The following is a 24,580-nucleotide window of genomic DNA, read 5'->3' as shown; positions in this document are numbered from 1 at the left end:
AAAAACACTGTCAAACGCACGAAACCGCAGTACCCTTTGCGAATATTTTCATGGCTGCGGTTGAAACAGTCACTTACAAGTCACTTTTTTAGGAAAGATACATCGACGACATCTTTTCTCTACAGAGCATAACCAAAGAAGAAACAAACAATTTCACAGAGCTAGCAAATAGCTATTATCCGACTATAAAATTCACTGTGTACAAGGACACTCTATCCTTGAAAAAAGAAAAATGTTTATTGTTGTCGATCGGTGGCCCAAAGAAAGTGTTCCATTGGACTCCAATGGGTCTATTGGTGACGAATAGCTTCCACTGGAGTGACAAGTTAGAGACTTGGAAAAACAAATACTTGTCCTTGGAGGCCAAAGGAAACTGTTCCATTGGACTGGATTGGCAACGAATAGATTCCACTGGAGTTACAATTTTTCTATCCGTTTGAGAGTTAAAAAATGTTTCTTGTTGTCGATCGGTGGCTCAAGGAAAGTGTTCCATTGGAATCCATTGGTAACAAATAGATTCCAGCGGAGTCACGAATTTTCTATTCGTAGTCCATGGCATCGCGCGTTTATTTGATCACGTGACCATAAAAACAGTTCTATTTCAACGTGGTGGGTTAACCCCATTGACACCCTCTTACTTTTGCTCTTTATACATGATTTGCCCGGTTGTTTGCGTTTCCAAAGCCGAGAGTGCTCTCACAAAGATCACACGTAACCTACCAATTTGCATTTCTCAACTAAAATTCACTCTCTTCAAGTGGTTTTCCCCTCGTAAAAGAGAAGAAGCTCTTTTAAAACATTTTTTACTTTTCCAGGTCAACGTAGTCATGGAAACTTCATTTATCACTAGTTATTAACCTTCGTCCGATCTTTGGACCAATCTGAATTATGGCATGCAGAACAGTAATGAGTTCGTGAATAATCGCGTTTCTGAAGTAGAATTCACTCTCTTCGATTTAGGATATAAACCAAGTCAATTGTCCGTTACGTTACGATGTAACCGTTACTTAAAAAACGTCGAAAGGAAATCGCTTATTATTATTGTAGTTAGACATAAAGGGGCACTGCCCATAGTTTGAACTTCTGTTGGCAAAGCCAACAACTGTGTTTTACATCCTGGTTCAAACTATGATCTTACCGAGTGCAGGGGCGATAAATCGATACTTCATGTTCATTTGAACTTGCAGAAAGGTCTAGTTATTTTTTGCGTGCTTCCTGACATTTCTTCTGTCGCGAAAACCCTTCTTCTCTCGACCATGGAGTTTAACACGTCCTCAAAAGTCCTAATTACCGAAAACATTTACCACATTGTTTGCATACATAAAGCTTCACTCCAGTATAAACTATTTCATGTGTCCGTAAATTTTGACTTGGACTAAAACATTCGCCGTATTTTTCTCATTCGTAAGGCTTCTCTCCAGTGTGGACTCTTTCATTTGCCTTTAAAGAGGTACTATGATCAAGAAATCAAATCTTTTTTTCTTTGGATTTCAAAATGTTAACTAAAGTGTTAAGCCTTAATCTCAAAAAAGACACTTGTTCACTTTAACTGGAATTTTCCTATTTAATGGTTCGCCATTACTAACTTTAAAATCTTGCGAGAGCTGGAACGAGAAAGAAATGACGTCAAAGACTCAACAGTTTAAGAATGAAATGCGTTTGTATGCGACTGAATTAATATGCAGGACGGGAGTTTCGGGCTTTCAGACTTTTAAACTCGTGTTTTGCTTAGATAATAAACAGCGTTTACACGCTGAAATTCTAAGCTATTAAGTGAATGAGTCACATTGCCCTACATCCAACCCTCTGAGGTCTAGCCGGTCAGTTCTGACCGTGAGTAATGGCGGCCCGTGAAATCCAAAAATAACACTCAAAGTAAACAGCCTTTGGATAAAATTCAAAGGTCAAAATTTTGCCAGGCAGGTGTTAAGCAACGCACCTTCAAAATATGAAGGAAAAAAGGGAGTGATTGTTTTTATCATAGTACCCCTTTAAATTTCCTGCATCGCTAAAACGCTTGCCACGTTGTTTCCATTGTTAGGGCTTCTCTCCAGTATGCACTCTTCTTGTGTTGCTTGGCTAAAACACCTGCCACACTGTTTGCATTTATAGGCTTTTTGGCCGGTATGTATTCTGGCGAGTCTTGTTAAACTTCCTTTTTCACTGAAACACTTCACACATGGACTTCTTCGTGACTCGAAACAATTTGTTTTTTGTTGAGACACCTACTTCTCTGTTTATACTAGAAACTCTTATTTAGCTGATACTGACATCATTTACGGGGTGTGATCTCACTTAGCACTAAGATAAACAAGAAAAATAAGTCATTTCCATAAACAACGTCCAACCAACAGCTCAGTCAAGTCAAGGTCAAGTCAATGTTCCTCTTTAAGTCAAATGAAAAAAAAAAAAAAAAAAGAAAATCAAATTCTCAAGAATATCATTATATTATTGTTTTAGAACATCATAGTGAAATATTCGTGAAAGAATGACAACTGTGATTCTGCAATACATGTTTCGATGGACTATCGATCATCGTCAGTTGCAAGTGGACGTTACAGTGCGAATTTAAACTTACAGTCTAATATCAACGTAAATAGATATATAAAAATATAATATCAAATTATCGTTCAACGTTACAACACGCGCAAGAGATATAATGACACGAAATTAAAGAAATTCACGGTGGTTAAGTGTATATATTTGCGAGAAAGTGCTTCATTTTGGTTCGACTTAAGAGATTGCTGTATCCTTAGTGATCCCGAGGTCATCGGTATTTCCCTGTCGATTTCCTTTCGGGAATTTTTGACGGTTTTGGAATCACAAAACATAAAGAGCTCGATGACAAGCGACGGTTCCTTCGGACCAATATGACTTGTGGAATACCGAACTGTAGTTCATGGTTTCGCTTCTCTGTCTTAGGATAAGACAAGCCGATTGTATTTGTCATTTTCGATTTCCGATGTAAACCATGTGCATTGCCCCTTACGTTTCTTTCTGGGGGTACTTTAATTATTTCATGTTAAATGTGGTTCAAGAGGCCCGTTGCTTATAAAAAAAGGTGTTGTTTTCTACGGAAATCTTTAGAACACCATTTTGACAACACATAAAAGGACCTTGCCAATTGATAGTTCCTACTGGTATAACCCAAAATAAAATGTCTTCAGATATACAGAATGGTTTAATTTTAAAGGCATCTTACACTTAAAAAGCTGATCACATACAACCGTATGATGGGAAAGCAACGTCCAACGAAAGCTAACAATGGGTGCCTGGAAGATTTTTTGAAGTAGAAAGTTAAATATAACACAAAATAAGTCAAAAAAGCCACCCAACTAGTTCAGGTTGATGCCTGCTCAAACGTCATGTGATTTTCGTAGTGTGCAAGAACAAGCTCTTCGCTACTCAACTCCTCCCGCACATCAAAGCTGACATCTTTGTTTTACACTGACGTTCGAGCAGGGGCCATGTCATATTCATTTGTACTTGCAGACCTTTCTTGTGCTTTTTCATGTTTACTGACACTTTTACGGTTGCGAAAATATTTTAATGTCTGCTTACTACGTTTATTACGCTTCTCTCCAGTATGGTGTGTTTGATGTGTCCTCAGATATCCTGCTTGACTAAAACACTTACCACATTGTTGCATTCATACGGCTTCTGTCCAGTATGTACTCTTTCGTGTGTTCTTAAAACTCTTGCTTGACTAAAACACTTGCCACTTTGTTTTGCGTTGATAGGGCTTTTCTCCAGTATGAACTCTTTCATGTCTCCTTTAATGACCTGCAACGCCAAAGCACTTGCCACATTGTTTGCATTCATTAGGACTCTCTCCAGTATGGACTCTTTCGTGTGTCCTTAAATGACCTGCTCTGCCAAAGCACTTGCCACATTGTTTGCATTTTTACGGCCTCTCTCCAGTATGGACTGTTTCATGTGTCTTTAAATTTCCTCCTTCACTAAAACACTTGCCACATTGTTTGACTTCATAAGGTTTCTCTCTAGTATGGATGCTTTCATGTCTCCTCAAATCTCCTGCTCGGCTAAAACATTTACCACATTGTTTGCATTTATGAGGCTTTTCTCCAGTATGGACTCTTAGATGTCTCCTCAAATCTCCTGCTCCTCTAAAACACTTGCCACATTGTTTGCATTCAAACGGCCTTTCTCCATTATGGACTCTTTCATGTCTCTTCAATGTTCCCACTTCACCAAAACACTTGCCACAATGTTGGCACTTATAAGGCTTTACTCCAGTGTGGACTCTTTCGTGTGACCTTAAATGACCTGCTACGCTAAAGCACTTGTCACATTGTTTGCATTCATAAGGCTTCTCTCCAGTGTGAACTCTTTGATGTGTCCTCAAATCTCCTGCTCGGCTGAAAACTTTGCCACATTGTTTACATTCATAAGGCCTCTCTCCAGTATGGACTCTTTCATGTCTCCTCAAATATCCTGCGTCGCTAAAACACTTGTCACATTGTTTGCATTCAAACGGCCTTTCTGTATTATGGATTCTTTCATGTCTCTTCAATGTTCCCACTTCACCAAAACACTTGCCACAATGTTGGCACTTATAAGGCTTTGCTCCAGTGTGGACTCTTTCATGTGCCCTTAAATGACCTGCTACGCTAAAGCACTTGTCACATTGTGTGCATTCATAAGGCTTCTCTCCAGTGTGAACTCTTTGATGTGTCCTCAAATCTCCTGCTCGGCTGAAAAATTTGCCACATTGTTTACATTCATAAGGCCTCTCTCCAGTATGGACTCTTTCATGTTTCCTCAAATATCCTGCGTCGCTAAAACACTTGTCACATTGTTTGCATTCAAACGGCCTTTCTGTATTATGGATTCTTTCATGTCTCTTCAATGTTCCCACTTCACCAAAACACTTGCCACAATGTTGGCATTTATAAGGCTTCGCTCCAGTGTGGACTCTTTCATGTGCCCTTAAATGACCTGCTACGCTAAAGCACTTGTCACATTGTTTGCATTCATAAGGCTTCTCTCCAGTGTGGACTCTTTGATGTGTCCTCAAATCTCCTGCTCGGCTAAAACATTTGCCACATTGTTGGCATTCATTAGGCTTCTCTCCAGTATGGACTCTTTTATGTCTGTTTAAATTTGCTATTGCACTAAAACACTTTCCACATTGCGTGCATTCATAAGGTTTTTCTCCAGTACATACTCTTTGTTGTGTCCTTAAATGACTTGCCACACTAAAGCACTTGCCACATTGTTTGCATTCATTAGGCTTCTCTTCAATATTGACTTGTTTATCTCTCAGAAGACTTTGTTCTTCGTTGAGACTGCTTATTCTCTGTATACACCAAGAACCCTTGCTGACAGTACAGCAGTTCCAATGCTCAACCGATCTTGACATCATTAACAGATTTTGATCTCACTCAGCGCTACAATGCAATGGGAAAAGAAGTCATTTCCATCAACGCCGTCCAACCGACGACAGCTTAGGGTTAGGGTTAGGGTTAGCGATCACGTGCCATATCCTATTCCTCGTGCTATCGTTTCGTTTAGTTTCCCGCTCAGTTGTTGATTTATATCTTCATGTCCAATTCTCCCTTCGCAGTTGTATTTGTCCCAAATGGGAAATAAAAATATGTAGCAGCCCAGCGACGGCCCACAACAATAGCCATATTGTCACCATTACATTCATTAATAGGAAGTTACTAAAAAGACAATCAACACTGTACATACAATTGTATTAAGTGATCTAAGACGTAACGGAGTTAGTGACCAGTGATCTTAAACATAATCAGAGTTAGCAGAAGAAGATAGCACTTCTAAAATAATGAGAGTTAACAAAACAACCCCAAGGTGTGCATGTAAGTGCCATATTTCCGATAAAGATGGGGAAATGTCAACAGCAATTCAAAGTGTTGTATTAATAAGCAACATTTTCAGTCTTGTAACAACCACACAAAATGTTCTAAGGAGACTGGTTATGTCACGAGGAACTGATTCAATATGAGCAGCTGATCTTGTTGAAGTGAATAAATTTAGCAAGTTTAACTAGAGTGTTAAATATTTGTTGATGGTAATTGATGTTCTTAGATAATATGCTTGAATTGCTGAAAGATAAAAATGGTGTAACTGCCAGAAAGGCATCTGGAGGTAGAACCCCAAAACTGTTATGGAAGGAAAAAGGAAAAAAGGTTTACAATCGAAGTGTGAAAAACTCGTTGGAAAAATCCTCAATGAAATATATTCAACTGAAAAATATATATATTAAAAATTGGATGTGGAAAATGTGTACAGCTAATAACAATACAGTTAATTATTATAAATTTAACTAACTGTTAAAAAAATATAATAAAAGGAAACACTCCACTCACATTTCGGCATGCAAGAAAGTATTTACAAACATGGTGATTTCATATTTCAAAACCCTGGAAAATAGGGTGGTAAGGTAAGAATCTCAAAATACAAACGAAAAAAATTGTACAGAGAAGTTTTTTTTCAGTAAATTCAATAACAAATACAAACCTTGTTACTTACAAATTAGTTGATTTAATGGGGGGGGGGGGGGGGAGACCCAGGGACAAATCGCGGAGGCAAGGGGAACGCAAGGGGATGTCAAAACGGGCAAAAGAAAATGGCGACGAAGAAAAGCAGAGTAGGGAGAGAAGAGCCCCTGGGGACACGCTCTTACCAGACCAGTTCCAAACAGTAGGCGTAATTCTCAATTCTGATTGGTGTCAGAAATTCCTTGTGTTTTTCTGCCCAATCAGAGGTCAGCAGGCCATGAAGTCGTTTCGTGTCTTCTTACACGGAAATCACTTGATCGCCATACTCGCCTGGTTCGTTTGGCAAGGTTTTGGTCGAGGAGAAAAGTATCCATCACAGCACAAAATCGTTCGGAATATCGGCGGAGAAATACGCTGGACCTTTCGCAGGTATCGTTACAGTAGCGCTTTTCCTGGTCAAGGTATTTCTAGATTCTTACATGAATTGCTGTGGCAGAAAATTGGCTAATCTCGAGAAATTTTTGATCGCACGGGCTACACTGGTATGTCGAGCATGCAGCACGACTTTATTTCAATGCGCGGCAAATTCAACGCTATCGAACTCGTCTTCTCTTCACGATATTGTTCACGATGAGCCAACCGAAAGAAACAGTTAACGACTGTTTTCGAGTGCGTTCTTACGTTTTTGTTAACAAAAATAGAAAGCGAAACCCTTATGGTGAATTTTTGACAATATTTGAAGACGTTTTCGATCAAAATTAAAAGTCCAGGCAGATGATGGTGCATTGGGCTACACTTGTCACAAAAGGGTGGAATCAACCTGGAAAAAAAAGTCGTCGTTTGCCATTTCAGCAAACTACTTGTTGAAAAGGAGACATCCCCTTTCTCCTTCGACATATAGAATTCCCTTTGAAAATGTACCAATTTAGCCATTTCCACCATCCTCGGTGATGTCTTGACCTGGTGAGTTAAAAAATCACCGTGAGGAAAGGACCCAAACACCAAACTCAAGTTGCCACTGCTTTCCAAAATCAAGCAAAGGAACATCCGTCAAGGTACAGTGTATGCACATTTCCAATAATTATGTTCACATACACACACTGTATGTCGATGTTGAAACACCATGCCATATCATTATCCTTTAGGAGGCTCAAACCAGGGGCCTGTTTCTCGAAAGTCCCGAGAACTTTTAGGGCCCGAAAAGCCAGTCGTCATACTGCAATCTGCTTATTTTTAAAAGCTGATCCTTTAACATGTTTTTAATGTAAGAAAAACTAAGAGGAGTTTGATGGCTTGGAACCTCGGCGTTGCGAAGACATAAAGGAAATTGTGGCACCCGAAATAGGCTCGAAACTTTCGAGAGCTTCGAGGAACAGGCCACAGGTGTTAAGTCGAGCTCTCCGGCAATGCCACACAAGCTACCTGAGCCGCTCCGGAGGATAATGAGTCAAGATTAATACAACCGGAAATAGAGTCTGTTAGATTTGGGCAGGTTTATCTCAAAAGTTCGACCAGCGTCCTTCCCTGATTTGTTTGGAAAGTGAGAAGCATTATTTTGCATTCTTAAAGTGAATTTTCAAAAAATTATCTAGTGGAATTTTTTTCAACTTTCAGCTTTTTCATAAATATTTCAAATTCTACTTCAGTTCATAGTTCTTTCTCGCATCATGTACTGGATCAGAGAATTATGATATGGTTTCGAAATCTAAAAACAAAATACTCCTCACTAAATTGGTTTTCGAGATACTTTTCAAACACTAAGTTTTAGAGGGTCTTTGAACAGCACTGTACCCTTATAATCGCAACAGGTGGGACCCAGCAAACACCCTTTAAAACATTGCCTCACAATAGTATTACACAGGTATGAAGCTGTTGCCCTTTTGTAAGGATTGCAGTAATCTTTTTCCATTGGGCACACGACTATTAAGAGTGGAAATAATTTATCTTTTTATCTGTGACCACATTTCTGTCATTCTGTAAAGTGCTCTTTTACCTCTTCAAAGATTTGTCTATCTAGATTAACATTGCATTTTCCTTGAGTATAATATTTATGCTAATTTCAAAGTCCAAGCAGCTGGACACAGTTGAACAACAACAATAATAATTATTAATTTATTGTTGTTCACCTGTGTCCAGGTACATACTTGTACTATAGAAAGGGTATTCTGTTTCCTTCTTTTTGTGGGAAATATGTAGTAGTACATCAAATCAGTTCATACTAGTTAATTTTTTGCTGTTCTATTTTGTTTCCCTAAACTGAAATATTGTGCTACTTTTTCTGATGTGTCCAATAAGCTGATAAATTAACAAAAAATGTTGAAAGAATGGGAATAAATTATTAAAAGTTGCCACATTTTTGGGATCTTTGCTGTAAAAAGAAATATCAAGGTTAAGATTTTATATTTGCAGAGGTACAACTCAAGCTAACTCAGAATATTATGTACTACCTGGATCCAAACTTATTTTATTATTGGAGAAGATTTCTTTCAGCATTGTTTTAGAAAACTCAGGACTCTGTTGTTGTTATTACTGTCTAACACACAGCACACTTTTGTATGAAATATGAAAGAACAAACAAGAATTTCCTTCGAGCAAAATTAATATTGCTTTGAAACATTAACGACAACCCAACTTACGGTGCTCATACAATATTCACAGTCTCTTTCCTATGTTCTTTGAAACTGTCTTTAATCTTTTTTCACATTCAGATTATTGGGCAGTATCCAGGTAAAATCATCGCAAAGGAATGGCAAGCACATTTGCACAGCCTGGGTATTGCCCTTTGCAAGGCTGTTTAAGGACACATCAGTTGTTACTTTGGCAGCATTCAGAAGCAAACGTTTGCTCTCGAGATCATGATTTACAAAGTTTCAGCCACAGCAATTGATGCAAGAAATCTAGAAATACCTCGACCAGGAAAAGGGGGCAGAATAAAAATAATTGTCGGATCAAAATTAATCACTGCTATTTTAGGTGAATCGGGGAGGACATCTTTAAACAAATCTCGCAATACTTGGAAATACGCTACTGTAACGATACCTGCGAAAGGTCCAGCGTATTTCTCCGCCGATATTCCGAACGATTCCCTGTATATTTTGTGCTGTGATTGAGACTTTTCTCCTCGACCAAAACCTTGCCAAACGAACCAGGCGAGGATGGGGATCAAGTGATTTCCGTGTAAGAAAGCACGAAACGACTTCACGGCCTGCTGACCTCTGATTGGGCAGAAAAACACAAGGAATTTCTGGCACCAATCAGAATTGAAAATTACGCCTACTGTTTGGAACTGGTCTGATAAGAGCGTGTTCCCAGGGGCTCTTCTCGTCCTGCTATGCTTTTCTTCGTCGCCATTTTCTTTTGCCCGTTTTGACTTCCCCTTGCCTTCCCCTTGCCTCCGCGATCTGCCCCTGGGTCTCCGAGGATGAATGGGGGAGGGAATTTTGGGTTATTTTATGAAAAATATTGAAAGAGGTAAGAAATAAAAAAAAAAGTCTTGTAACATATAGATTTAGCCAAGCCTAAAAGCGGAGCTCCCGGGTTATTTATTCTTACTGGCTGTAGGGTTGGTGAAAATAAAAGGCTTCGGAATAGTCCGCGTTTTGGTGTTTCCGGTTACTGTGCTTAATTAAATAATTTTCATCGCTTTCTTCTATAGACAAATTAATTGCACAACTAGTAAATTTCACGCAAAAACCCGATATCGCATGAATCACGGAGCGATGAGTACGATATTACTTTTTTCAAGTCAAATTTATTGTGGAATTCACGAGTTAGGCAATGAATTTTTCTTGAATCGCATGAAGAAAACAAGCAAACCCTCAGCAAGCGAACGGAAAAGAAAAAAGCCATTTCAGAGTCAACTGTCAAAAGCTGAAAAAGCCAGCGAATAGGAATCACGCTAAAGTTAGAAATTACAGAGTATATGACGCGCCAAAACGGACAAAAATACTTCCTTATTATATGACTATGACTACTTCTTGATATGTGAAACTTGTTTCATATAGATACAACAAGATCTGGGAATATCCAACTTGTTCCCAAATAAACACAACATTTCTTTGAACATTTATACAACTCGAGGCATACATACGAAAGTGTCTTCAAATATTTGACTTCATTCACCCAAATAGGAGCCACATTTTGACCAACTCCGCATGGAGCATACATACATATATGAAACTTCTTATCGATTAGATTTTTGATAACTGATACTGGGGTTGTACTTCGTGTAAGTCCACTTACAGATAGTGTCCGGGCCCCTGGGAAAAATGGCTGTGGCGTTTAGAGGAACTAACGTTGATTGTCATCTTGAAGAGACGATTTTGCAGTTGCCCTCTCACCTTATAGAGATGGAAAGACAATTGGGTTATCTAAATGCCTTGACAAAGAAACGAAGACATCGAAATCAAATATCAAAAGAGCATCGACAAGAACAAACTCCAGGCCCGGGTTGCTCGAAGCATAGTCAGCACTAACCAGCGTTAAATACCATGGAAACCTATAGGTTTTGATTCCTCTAACCAACGGTAACCGAGCTTCCAGCAACCGGTCCCAGAAGTTCAAGGAATATAGAGACTGGCCATGGCCACAAACCAAAACACTCTGAAGAAAGAACGAGTGAAACAATTCAAGGCAAAACTAACACGCGGAAACAGCAGGTGTTGTGTTAGGCCTGTCAATGCTTTAAAATTCATTAATTCTTTCCAGACAGTGCTCCGTCCTGCTCCGTGTGAAAGAGCATAACGATCTGCTAAGAAAAGCAGGAAAAAAAAGAAAACAAAGCCTTTAAAAAAACCAGATATCTCATTGATACATGGCACAACGTAACAGGCGCTCAAAAACAAAATGATTCCGGGCCCGGGTCAAAATTTTGAAAGCAGAAAACGACTCTCTTCTACCATCAATAAGCATATCGGTCGAGACTACAATTAAACTGGGCAAAATCGTGAGGCCATATGGGCACATTCACATTACTGCTGAGAAAATCAACAGCAAGAAATTAAAGATATTATTGTCAAGACGAACTCTGTTTTCTTGGAAGAAAACACATCACGCAGCAGTATAGAGATCCAAATCTAAGGTATCATAGAAGAAAAACCGTTGCGAAATGAAATCTTACAGGATGACCGAAAAGCTAACGACAACGCCTCATTGACACTTATTGAGATCTGCTTGTTTGTGTCTGATTTCTGTTAAATCGGACTGGAAAATTTGCAGGGGTAAGAGTTGGCGGAACAGAAACTTGAATGGTTGATGATAAAGGCGACTGAGATCGCCAAAGGATAGCAAGTCTTGTAAAACGTCTTCCGCTGGTCTTCGTTGATTCCCGCCGTTCTCCGCCATGATTGATGATTTGGCGGTAAACGCTGTTTCCCAGGGGCCCGGACACTATCTGTAAGTGGTCTTACACGAAGTACAACCACAGTGTCGGTTATCAACTTAATCATGTTGCCGTGCGTCTGTTCAGTAATAGATCACTGATGACGTCAAAATGTGGTAAGAAAAAAAAGTGGCACACGAGGCGATAGCCGAGTGTGTCACTGATGTTCTTACCACATAGCCACAGCCGTACAGTTAAAAAAAATTCTTGGAAGCCAATTCAGGGCTACCTTAACTTTTTCGAAAAACTAAGGTAGCTCTCTGAATTAGTTTTATCTTAAATTGCTTATTACTATTCTACAATCAAAAAAGGGGGTCACCTAGTTCATTTTTGCGCTATAAGCAAGTAAAGACGAAATATAGGGTGTTTTAGGAGAGCTCTCATGTTGCCATGGTAACCTATCGCGTCACAATAGTGGGCACATTTTTGTTAAGCAATAATTGGTGTTTATGTGGTACCATAACATTGCTGTTACGTGATACAGTATAGTAGTTAAATATTAAACCCATCTAATAAGGTATCTAAAAGTGGTGAAACTGGTTCCAACCACCTTAACCGCTATAAGCCCATGATTTCAATTTCATGACTCAAACTCATTAAGCTTTTACAACAACAGTACCCCCACCGATGTTAGGGTCACTAGGTTAAATAAATGAGAAGTAAGAACAATTGAAAGTACAGTAAATCATTGACATAAGACATATAGATACAGGGCCGTACTGTAGGGAATTAAATACATGACCAATATTAATGACCGAAAAATCTCTCTCTGTAAAGGAGATATACATGTAAATTAAACAAATCACACTTCATTCTAGACACTCCACTGAACATCAATCTGTATGCAGCTAGCCTCATGAACAAAAAACAAATTCACTTGTTTGTTGTACTCAGTGGCTAGGTGGTCGAATTTGAGCAAATTTGTCTTTTGTGTGATCACTTCACTTGAGGTCAGGGATTCAAGTCGCCAGCAGCGCCACAAATCAATGTACCGAAACAACAACAACACCACCACAAAACCATTCATCTATTCATGACAAGTAACTTTGGTGACTGTGAAACATGCAAGATAAAGAGACTACCATTTAAGACTGAGCAAACAACCAATTTCAACACTCCATTTAACCAATATAATGGGGATGTTACCTCTTTCCTCTCCAACTCTTCTGATATCTGCAAGTCACCCTGAAACCAAAAGCAAAAATAAATTCTCTTGACCTTTCTGCATCGGGAAGTATTGACTTCCAATGCTAAACCCACTAGTATACATGTACATGTAAAGCTCTATTATTTATAAAATCTCCATGACCTATCAAACATTTCTATCAACGCTTTCTAGAATCATTTCCTGGGTGTTCATGTAAGGTCAGAAAAGGATAGAGTTATTTAAAAGGTTTCAAATCCATTTGGTTCTGTTCAAATGCCTAAGAAAGCTTTGATTATTGATCTTCAAAATACCTTATCAATAAGGCATTAATAAGTTAATAACATTAAGCTCTCAGAAGAAAAGTTTATTTAAACAACACAAACATTTGGTTTTATCAACAGAGTTGATAACGTAAATTTTCCACTGTACAGGGATTCTAAAAGCTGACGTTTCGAGTGTTAGCCCTTCGCTCTAACGAAGGGCTAACGCTCGAAACGTCAGCTTTTACTACCGAAATCACTAAACTGTTTACACCCCGAAAAAAATGATCGATCGACTTGCTCACGTGACCATTTGGAGCGCCCCGATTCGTGACGTGCCATTCTTGATGTGAGCGAGGCTGTGGGAGAATATAAGACACAAACCGTGGCATGAGAGGAATGTGTGAGGTCCCATGATTTATGAGTCAAAAGGTCAATGAGTCTTGAGTCAATGAGACTCAGAGTCAATATACATGTAGCAATAGTTTATTGATTAAGCCTAAACCCTCGTTTCAGTGATTAGGCCAAAACACTCCCTGAAATTTTAGGTTTCATTTTATAGGTTAGGGTAACTGTACTAACTCATTGACTCATGACTCATTGATTCATTGACTTATGAATACTTGATACTCGGAATTTGTACGAAGAACTTTTCACCGTTTGGAAATGATATGTGGTCACTGATGGTTGAACGGATTGGGAGATGTTTGAACAGAGTTCTACCCGGGAAGTTTTAGAGACATAGGATTAAAGTACAAAATGAGTGGTCTTACAGTTTCAAAAATATGGGAGACGAGTTTGGTCAAACATGCAACCGAAAATTACTTCCATCGTCACACAGCTAAGGGTCAACCGAAAAAGCTGGAAGAACCAGAACTAGATTCACTGCAACTGCTGATAAAAAGCAGACCTTCGGTAACATACATGGCAAAGCTGGATACTTCGAGGTAGTGTAAAGACTTGCGCGCTTGTCTAAGAAGAAAATAAAAATGTCATACGCTTGCGAGGCAGTTCAATGTAAACACATGATGCATAGTTGTTTCAAATTTCATGCTCGTATACGAAAATTGTATGGTCTATAAATACCAGTATAGTATCGACAAACTGTTCACTGGAATCGATACCGAAGTCTCACTCCAATGATAAGTTTGAGTTTTTATCCCTTGTTGTTGTTTTGGTTGACGTAAATTCGAAGACAAATTCTATGAATCGTCAACATGTCATTGAATGTCAGTCGTGGAGAACAAATAAACAGTCACCATTTTCATTTAGTAATCAAAACGATTTCAAGAACGGTAATGTTGCAAATAAATGTAAAAGAAAACATTTGACATCTCTTCTCGTTTGTTCTTATCGGTCGTTGTGGAACATCGAAGGCGGGACCAAACGTCTTCCATATGTGAGAAACTGTAAGACCACTCATTTTGTACTTTAATCCTATATCTCTAAAACGCCTCGGGTAGAACTCTGTTGAAACATCTCCCCCGCCGTTCAGCCATCAGTGACCGCATATCATTTCCAAACGGTGGAAAGTTCTTCGTACACATTCATCTCATGCCGCAGTCTGTTTCTTTATTTTCCCACGACCTCTCTCACATCAAGAATGACACATCACACATCGGGGCGCTCCAAATGGTCACGTGAGCAAGTCGAAATTCAAATGCGATCGATCATTTTTTTCGGGGTGCAAACAGTTTAGTGATTTCGGTAGTAGCCTGTACGGTGGTCAATTAGAATTATCACAAATTTTTGTGTACTACTTCCCCACCGACGCAGCACCACAGTTTCTTTAGAAACTACCCCCTTCAGTTCATTTGTTATTTAAACAACACCCTTGTTCCTCAGGGAAAGGAAGAAAACGTCCTTGAAATTGTCAAAGTACATGAAAGCCTCATGGAAACCCTACATTGTCACTACTTTCTGTCTCTTAATTATACCCCGTTCACACCAACGCCTAAACATGCTTAAATGATCTTTAGTTAAACTCGGTTTAAAATAAAAACAGTTCACATCTTACGCTGATGCGATCTAAACATGTTTTACTAAACAACCTGCAGGTAGTTTAGTAGTTTAGGTAGTTTAACTTTCGCGCGAAACTAAACTGTTTCAAAATGGCGGCTCCAAAAATGGTTCGCGGAAGAACGTGGGAGGACCGGGAAAGTAGACTTTCGCTCGAAAAATGGGGAGACGAAAACGAAGTTCTGTACTAGGAAAAAGCCAATATGGCAAGAAATTGGCGACTTTTTAATGGCCTGTGGATATGAAGAGCGCGACGGAGAGGCCTGCAAAACCCGCCTCCACACTTTTGTAACAGCATACCGCCAATACAAAGACGAACTTAAGAAGACGGGAAACGCCACACCAAGCGCCGGAAAAACCTCCATTCTTTGATGAGCTGGATAAAATACTAGCCGATAAGCCGAGTACACAACCAAAAGTTGTCATAAATTCGACAACAATTGTTGCAGAATCATCGTGTGAAGACGAAAGTGGAAATATTGAGATCATCCCGAAGGGCAGCAGCAGCGACAACAACAGTAGTAGAAGTGGCAGTTCTTCTGAAGTATTTCAGGAGCATGAATTGCCAGGTAATTTGTAGCTGCTTCATTCGTATAAACTGGAAGTGTTTCTTTTTTCGTAAGCGGAAGTTATAATAGAAAAGTTAAAATGCAACAGGTGTCAACAAAACCTAGCTATCCCCAGGACGCAACCAAAATCTGAAAACAGCATATTTTATTGAGCAACGAAACAATGTAAAACAATGAAATGATTGTTTTTGACGGCCAATGAAAATGGACGTTTCTGAGTACACCTTACATGTAGTAGACTGTATTTTCAGAAACATCGAAGCTTTCATAGGAAAGAAGAGGCAACTTTCAGCTGCCGATGGTTTCAACAAAATCGACAAGGCTTTAGAAGCCTTCCTGAAAGGCGTTTTTTTAGACGCAGAGGAAGAACGAGAGAGAAGAGAAAAAGAAACGGATGAGACAGGGGCACCCAACGAAAATATGGTTCAAAACCACTAAACATAGCCTTGTTAAACATATTAGTATGTAAGCGGTAGATATAGGCATATTTTTATCGTTGAAAGTCTAGTAATCCGAAAATTATAGGGATGAAAACTTCCCTTTTCGAAAATTTCAGCCAGTAAAAAGGCTCCCAAAAATTCTAGGTGACCTTTTTAGGGTAAAAATCCATTAAAAATGAACAGTTATACCAATTTTTAGAAGTTCGAAAATCCTAGGACAGGCAGGCAAGCAATTTTACAACAAATGTTTCGAAAATTCTAGATCTCTGTCTTCCGAAAAGATATTTTCCAAAGATTGACGTTGGGTGCCCCTGATGAGAAACGACCAAAAAAAGATCACGAGTTTTTCCTGAAACTGATGCAGGCACTTAACAAGTGAAATCGTTACTTTGAAACAGGTTTGCTTTTTTACCGAAACTTTAGTTAAAACAGAACTTAAGACGGAATCCACCATGAAATTGAGTATTTTAATTTTCAGTGGACTGACACCTTGTCCACTGAATAATTTTAATTGCCAGCTATAGAGTAAGAACATTGCATTCATTTTTTCATTTTCATGGGCTAAAGATGTAATCAGGTAAATGAATGTGAAATTTCACAAGGATTGTGAAAACACAAGTAAAACCCTGAACATTTCATGTGTAAAATGTAATTTTGTGAAATTTGACTTTCATTTTCTCAGGCCCCCATTGGCAATTTTCTTTGGTGTTATTACATGACAGATGACTAATTACATCTTTAGCCCTTGCAAAATGTAAAAATAAACGCAATGTGCTTCAAATTATTCAGGTACAAGGTTTTTCTCCACTTACAATTAATATTATTCATTTCCCTGATGGCTTCCATCTAAATTCTTAATTAATTTTTACTTAATTAAAAAAATGACATTTCATTGACAGTCACTTTTCCCCATTTGTAGGAATTATAAGCTTACATTAATTAAAGCACAAGGTTGAAATAGGTTTTTTGGGAATTTTTTTTTGAGAAATGCAAAAGTGTAGTTTTAGATCTGGCATGTGAGTTCCTTTTTCTTTGACGAAGTGAAGCTGTCAGGTAGGTAATTCAAATTATTACCAGAGTATTGTATACCGTGTAGCAGTTTTAGTTTGCGGGGTTTAATTTTTGCAGATTTTGCGGATGGTACCTGATCCGCAAAAATAAGTTCCAGCAGAAAAAAACACCAGCAAAATTAAAAACCGCAAAAATTTACTCCCGTTAATATAATTAAAAGTGGCTTTTAATCCACTGGTGTTACTATATATCATACATTGGGGTAAAAGAGATCGTTTATTTTGATATTTGCATTGAGAAAAAGCAATCGGAGCTTGCTAAAACAAAACGAAACGATAGAAGGTTAAGTCAATACTTTTCCAGTCTCTGAGGCACAAGAAACGAACACAAAGTAGTCAATCAAAAGGTCACGTTTAGCTTGCTCGAACGGGTCATCCGAAGGGACACCATTTTCTAAGGCCTGCAGGATGCCACACTTTTTCCACCCGTTCTCGATGATTGAGGGTTTTTTTTTAACCAAAAAGAGTAATAGAAGTTGAAAATGATAGTGCTGCTGCTTGAAAAGAAAACCGCAAAAATTAGTTCCCAGCGGAAATTTCAGTTCATTTGAGCAGCAAAAATTTATTCCCGCAAACCTCAAAAAATCTCCAATGCGCAAAATAAAATTCCCGCAAAAATTTCATGCTACACGGTATTATAATTCGGGAAAAATGCAACTTGTTCAAGATAATTTGGGGGGAGTTATGTTCTGTGAAGTAATCCTTACCAGGGGTTTCAAAAATAATGTTTTGAAATAGGTGGCCGACTCTGGAAAAGGAGGCAGCTGTCGTGAGCTGATTGTTATGACAAGAGTAGCCGGCGATATACAATCAAGTAGCCGGTGGAGCTCTGGTCATCGCCAGCTTGTTTTGAAACCCTTGCCGTACTATACCTTGGACTTAACACAATCGTACTTTTTATGTAGACCACGGCTAAAAGCAGATTATTTTTGGAGCATTACTTGTTGCATCCCCAGTATTTGCAAACTAATGAAGTTGTTGGTAATTGCCTCTTTTCCAATATGTTTTTCTTGATTAAGCATAAAACAGAAGATCATTCTATAGTTAGGGTGTTCATTAGGCATTCTCTGTTTACTACGCTGAATTCTCTGGCCAACGTTCAATCTCTTATGACTATTTTTTACTCAGACGTGGGCCTCTTTCAAATTTTCTCCTGTAACGTTACACCTTTCTCCTGTTACTAGAATTCTTCATGAAAACCCGTCTATAGTAATATTGAGATCTTGGGCCCATTTCTCAAAAGGCCCAGTAACTTTTCGGACCTTATGTTTGCCATCTTTGCATTTAAGATCAAAAGTTTCAATACAGTATTAAATTTTGAAAATGATACAATGAAGCTACTGTGCTGCTAATCAACAGGTTCTGATTTGTCTGAAAAGTTTCCTGTCTTTCTCTTGAGTGGCCTACTTCCAGTTAAAAAGTAACATGCCATCCACTGGATAAATTTCTATCCAGTCAGAGTGTGCACGGTCACAACATAGTAGTTTTGTTAACAGTTTTCACTATACTTCACTAGGTTGATAGCATCATACCTTCTAATGAAATACCACGGTTGCATGGTTGATTATTAAAATAAGGTTGGTGATGGAGTAATGCTGTTGGTTAAACCCTGTGATCTTCAGATGGTGTGGACCACTTGTAGCTTTAATCATACGGTTATGTTTTTCTTTCATAGGTGGGGACGCCCTGTGACCTCCAAAGATTGCAATATTATTGTGACAACTACTTACATGTCAAAAATAGTCATATACAAATACATAATTATGAACTTTCTCATCAAAATTGACTTCCAAAATTTCCAGGCAGCATGCATTGGGTGAATAGAAATTTTTATCATAATGATAACACCGATAATAAGCAATACAAAGTAAATAATAATTATTTAGTTTGTGGTTTGCATTGGTTGCAACACAATAAACAGCTCACATAACTTAAATATTTAATGGTATCGACTATCATGATTGGGGTTTTTGGAAGGGATAGGACACAAGGTACAGACCATGCCCTCTCAAACAAAGAGGAAAATATTCAACACCATGAAAAGAAAAATACAGGAAACCTGTAACACCCCTCCCCCTGAGTGATACATGTATCTAATTTCCCCGAAGATCCAACTCTGCTCCCTTAAACTACATTCTTAACTCTATTGGACATCAAATGCATCAAACTCTGATGCAGTTAATTACTGTAAAATTTCTATATAATTAGCTATCAGTGGCAAAAGACCTCAAGCATAAGACTTCTAGTGAAAAATTTTGTTTTATTAAAAATCAATCAGCTGTATTCTGTTGTAATTTATGAAAAGTAGTGTTGCAAAAACAAAGGCCATATTAACGACCCCATATTTAGTAGCATTTTGTGTCATTCAAGGTGAAGATTTAAATAGTTTAGCATATGACAATATTATGTAAAATATTGGCTAACAAAACAAGATGCATCATACCACAGTGACTGTAGTTTATTAGATGGGACCCTCACTGTTATTCTTTAGATTTTGAATTGCCTTTTTTATTTTGCACCCACAACGTTACTGGGACTTTCAAGAAACAGGTTTTAGCCTCTGCAGGCTATAAAAATTGCATGCCATGTTACATGTAAAAGGGGATTGGCCCATTAAATTACATCCACACATTATGCCTTGTTCCCATGCTTGCATCATGCATGAACATCTTTGTAGAGACTGAGATAATAGTGAGTTTATGCAACAGGACAGCAGGAAGGAAAGGACGGCAAAACGTTTGTGTGTGACAAACATAACAGGGCTATTACTTGCCTGTTTGGTCGTGAACTTCACTTAACATTAAAGACTTCTGGTCTTTAGACTTCTGGTCTTTTAAGGAAAGTGAAGTTTGGCAAAAAGTTATTTCAAACAAAGTTATTGTCACGCTTGTCACACAGGGCTCTTTCCTTTCCTGTCCTGTTGCGTAAGTTAACTAATGATTATTGATTTATTGATGACTTCAACAGGAGCCTAAAAAACAGATATTTGTGCTGGATTTGGATGATTTTTTGGCTAACCCTTTATGCCCCAATATCCACATATACAAATTCTCCAAAGTGATCTACATACATTTCCTTTATGAATTAGTTCAGAGAATTTAACAAAAGACCATGGCATTTTCTCTTTGGTGATCACTTTTAATAATTCTCATAACTTTATCTCTTGACTCTGTAATGATATTGTTAGGAGAAAATTGTTGTTGGTCACTATTGGCACTTAAGGACGTTCGCGCCAATTGTTTCTGCGCACCCTTACTGCGCACGCAAATGCACACGCCACGTCATACACGAGCGCGCGCTAAGTAATAAAATGAGAACTGATAGGGTAAAAGGCCATTGCTACAGCTTTGCCTGGATTTAACGGTCTTGGACGTTCGGTGACCCCTATTTTTCTTTCCAGAAACGGATTTTATTTACAATTATCTCCACGTTGTCCAAAAATGAACAAAAAATCAACGTGGGAAGTTTAAAAAATTTCAAGATTTCTGCTCACGGGACATCAAATCCTGCCATCTTGGGGCTACAAGGCGCGTGAAACTGAGGTCGCTAAATGCGAACTTGATCTTTAAGGAACCTAACCAGTTGACTAAATTCACTCAATTAGTCCACTTAAACAATATTTGGCAGAGAAGATTTCACTTCTAAGAACAAAGATTTAATTCCAATATATTTGGGTTTACAGACACTGGCCTTATTCGCTAACGAAGCCCGATTTTGTCACATTTTTGGTGTTTTTCTGGGCATGTTCTCTCCAAAACGAAGTCGGTGACGCCCCATTTTTTTTACATTTCTGACATAACTAACTCATCATCTTACAGTGGTAAAAGTTTCAGAAGAAAATCAATGTTGAAAAAATTTCGCGCGAACGTTTCTAAACTTTCCAAAATTTCTGGGGACATTCACCAGGATGGATGAAATCTACAATTTGACTATTGCATTTTAGTATCACCCAACTAGTGGACTAATGCAAATCCTGCATTTTGATTGGCTATGCAACTAGAGGACTATTAGTAATAGTCCTTGAGTAGCGAAAAGTGTGATGTTTTCTTTCGTTTTATTACGGTCAAATAAATATATTATTATTGCCTTTTCTGTCCAACTAGTTGGGTGACACGAAAACAATTAGACCCGTAGCCCTTGTGGGCTACGGGTCTAATTGTTAAGTAGTGTCCGGATTTCAAGTGACAGGGGTGACCCTGAATACCCTGACACCTTTGTTACCACTGGGCTGCACTCTTTGAACAAATGGGTCACAATACAATACAGAAAGAATCAGAATACAACATACACTTAATTGATGTATGATCCCGAGGGAAACAGTTGAATTGATCAGGGGCCTGTGACCAAGAATCAACCAAACACAGTGCTCGTTTTCGGATCGTTTTGTCGAGTGAAAGTCTTGGTGTAATAACGATAGATGTTATTGTCATGCAATAGGGTTAATATCACAGTTTTGGAAGCCATCTTGACGGGTAGGCAAACATATCCGACATAACAGTGTTTCCATGGGAATTTGCATTAAGGAGGCTTGAAATAGTTTCTCTTTTTTTCAAACAAATAAACATATTCTGTCCTTAGATAAAGTTAGGGTAGTCATATCAAAACGAAATTTGGCCGGGGTATTATTAAAGTACCCATCGCAAATTTCTCACATTATATTTTCCTCCAAAATAACGTTACCATGGCAACGATATTAGGCATTTCTTTGAGCCTTAAAATCAACATGTTGTCTTTTTCGAAGAAACGGGATGGTGAAATTTTCCCATTCAGCATTACCAGATAATGTTAGAAATACTCTCTAGAATATTTAAAATTCAACAAAATCTGTAGGCCAGTTTTTCCGAAAAATCAATTTTTTTGAAATGTGTCTCTTTCACCAACAGAATTTTTAAAATTTGAAAGACAAACATTTAGAATTAATCTAAGCTAACATGCGAAAACTGAAAAAATTTCACCGTCCGGAAGCAGAGATGTAAACGAGTAAAGGTGCAAAATCAGGGAAAATTAGGGGGTTACAAGATCAGCATTTACATGTACTGTACGCATACTCACGCGAGTGGAGGTACATGTACAGGCCAACACAAAGGGGTTTAAGTGACTATTAAAGTGTTTGTGCAGAATTTTCGTAGTTTCCGTAAATAGGTGTCTATTTATATATTACCTATATATTGGAATTAGGAGAGAGGTGAGCGAAATTAGCGGTATTTGTTTATTTCTGGTGACCAGAAACCCATAAGGGTTGAAACGTGTAACGCGCGTTCACAGCTTCCTAATATTCAGTGCGAACTGATTGGTTGAATGTTTCAGTGCTAAGTACCATATTTGGAAACCCCTTGCTCTTGTTGTTCCAAATATGGTACTTAGCAAATTGAATATTCAGAAGCTTGTTTCCCGGCACACAAGGGGCCGTTACACGTTTCAACCCTTATGGGTTTCTGTGGTGACCCATTTGAATAATGAGCTGACGCGAGCGCTTACGAATTGCGTGTGTGGCTTACGCGCGAGCGCTCAGCTGAAAACCCTTTTCGAGCCTCCTTAAAATTACCTGAGAAAACCTTGAATGTAGGAAAATTTGTGAATGGTAAACTTTAGTTGCTAACCAAAGGATTTTACTGACAACATTACTGACTAGAATTTGGCCAGCGAAATTTTGAAAATTCCTTTACATTTGTCTGGTATTTTTTCCCATAAACGCATCTCTGACTGAGCGTAAATTTCGAGCAATTGTATGACAAAATTTAAAATTCCGTTGGGCAAATTCTAGTGCCGGTAGGGTCCTCAAATTTTCTCAGTAAAATCCTTTGGTTGACAACTAAAGTTTACCATTCACAAATTTTTCTACATTCAAGGTTTTCTCAAGTTATTTTAACCCAGATTCCCAGGGAAACACTGTTAATTTTGCGTATCCGTCAAGATGGCTTTCAAACCGTGATAAGGCCTGTTAAAATGGCGGGGTATTCAAGAATACTGTTAAGTTCGAAATAGCGCTGATAAACAGCATTGAAGTCTAAGTATGTACAGTACTCATTTTAAACCGTTTAGCATTGAATGATTGCGACAAGTGCCTAGCTAATAGCTTGAGTACTTTTCAGCGAGTGATCGATGGCGAGATTTGAATAGAGTGCCGTTCAAGCAATGGATCAAACAAATTGACGGCTGTAATCGACAACTTCTTAGCGGTCTAAACAAAGACAGCATTGCATACATCGAACATTTCGCGAAGAAGAACTTATCGGACTGCCAGACTCGGAGTATTTTCAAAATCCTGTCCGGCTGCCAGGCATAAGTAGTAGACACAACGATCATCATTCAGAGAACAGACAGAAAAATTTAACAATACGACAGTTTCCAAGAGACTATTCTTTCACTTACATATATACTTCATACAGTAACTTTCGTACCTTCTGTGAGATAGTGGCCTGACGCTCAACAGCTCCAAACTTTTCAAACTCCTCACAAGGATCACAAGCATCTGAGATCGATCGGCGGGATGAAATCGAATTGCGTGGTACGTGATGTATGTTGACATGTAATGACCTAACAATAAGACTGAGTGGAGTCCACTTCGGTCTGCAGATACGCCAGCCATTTTCATTTCTTTTGTCATGGGATGCCCTGGGGGCAAATACATATTGATTTTACCCCTGAGCATTCCATAATGTCCTCTGAAACAATAGAAATCAAAATGGCCGGCGTATCTGCAAAAAGGTCCGTACGAGTGATGACAAAATCGGACACCCATCTAGCGGGATTCCGATTTGTTTATGCACCAGTTACTGTAACTCCCTCCCCCACCCTCTAACCCCGGGGATTAGACGGAAAATAAGCATTTCCCGTTTCTAATGGGATCTAATGCCCCGATATGGGGGCTGTCTAATCCCCCGCCCTCTTGTGGACCATATTAAAAATAAAAATAATTAGATCTACTCACAAACATACTCGTGAAAACTTTATGTATATGTAACGCTGCTAGACGTCAAACGAACATCGAACAGAAGCAAATTCATCCACATAAAATGGAAATTTAACTCCTCAAAACACGATTTAGTAAAAAACTTACAACCTAAGAGCAAAAAGTACAAACGCGATACGCATTAAAGTCTTCCACGAACAATGAAAAAGAATTATTTCTACCAATAAACTAAACACTTGCCATGAATTCCTGCTTCACCGTATGGAGCGGTATTGGAGTCAAAATTAAGGTCGCAGT

General features: G+C 38.5%; 1 protein-coding gene across 2 annotated transcripts in view; it reads right to left on the bottom strand.

Moving 5' to 3' along the window:
* Nucleotides 1-23,862, bottom strand: part of LOC138043698 (zinc finger protein 420-like) — a 30,035-nt gene extending 6,173 nt beyond the window's left edge. The window contains exons 1-3 of one of the 2 annotated variants that reach the window (XR_011131314.1): nt 23,772-23,858; nt 13,012-13,050; nt 3,637-5,411 (exon numbers count right to left, since the gene is read on the bottom strand). Coding sequence is in view for 1 of the 2 variants with exons in the window: in XM_068890100.1 (XP_068746201.1) it covers nt 3,905-5,386 (1,482 nt within the window). In the remaining variant the exon portion in view is untranslated. Of the gene's footprint in view, nt 1-3,162; nt 5,412-13,011; nt 13,051-23,771 lie in introns of those variants that run through there. The other variant, XM_068890100.1, reaches the window with a different exon arrangement.
* Between the last annotated feature and the right edge of the window lie 718 nt (nt 23,863-24,580).

This window comes from Montipora capricornis, chromosome 3, assembly GCF_036669925.1.
Source record: "Montipora capricornis isolate CH-2021 chromosome 3, ASM3666992v2, whole genome shotgun sequence".
Lineage (NCBI taxonomy): Eukaryota > Metazoa > Cnidaria > Anthozoa > Scleractinia > Acroporidae > Montipora > Montipora capricornis.
Note: the sequence above shows the minus strand (reverse complement) of the source record. Positions and strands in the feature narration are given on the sequence as shown.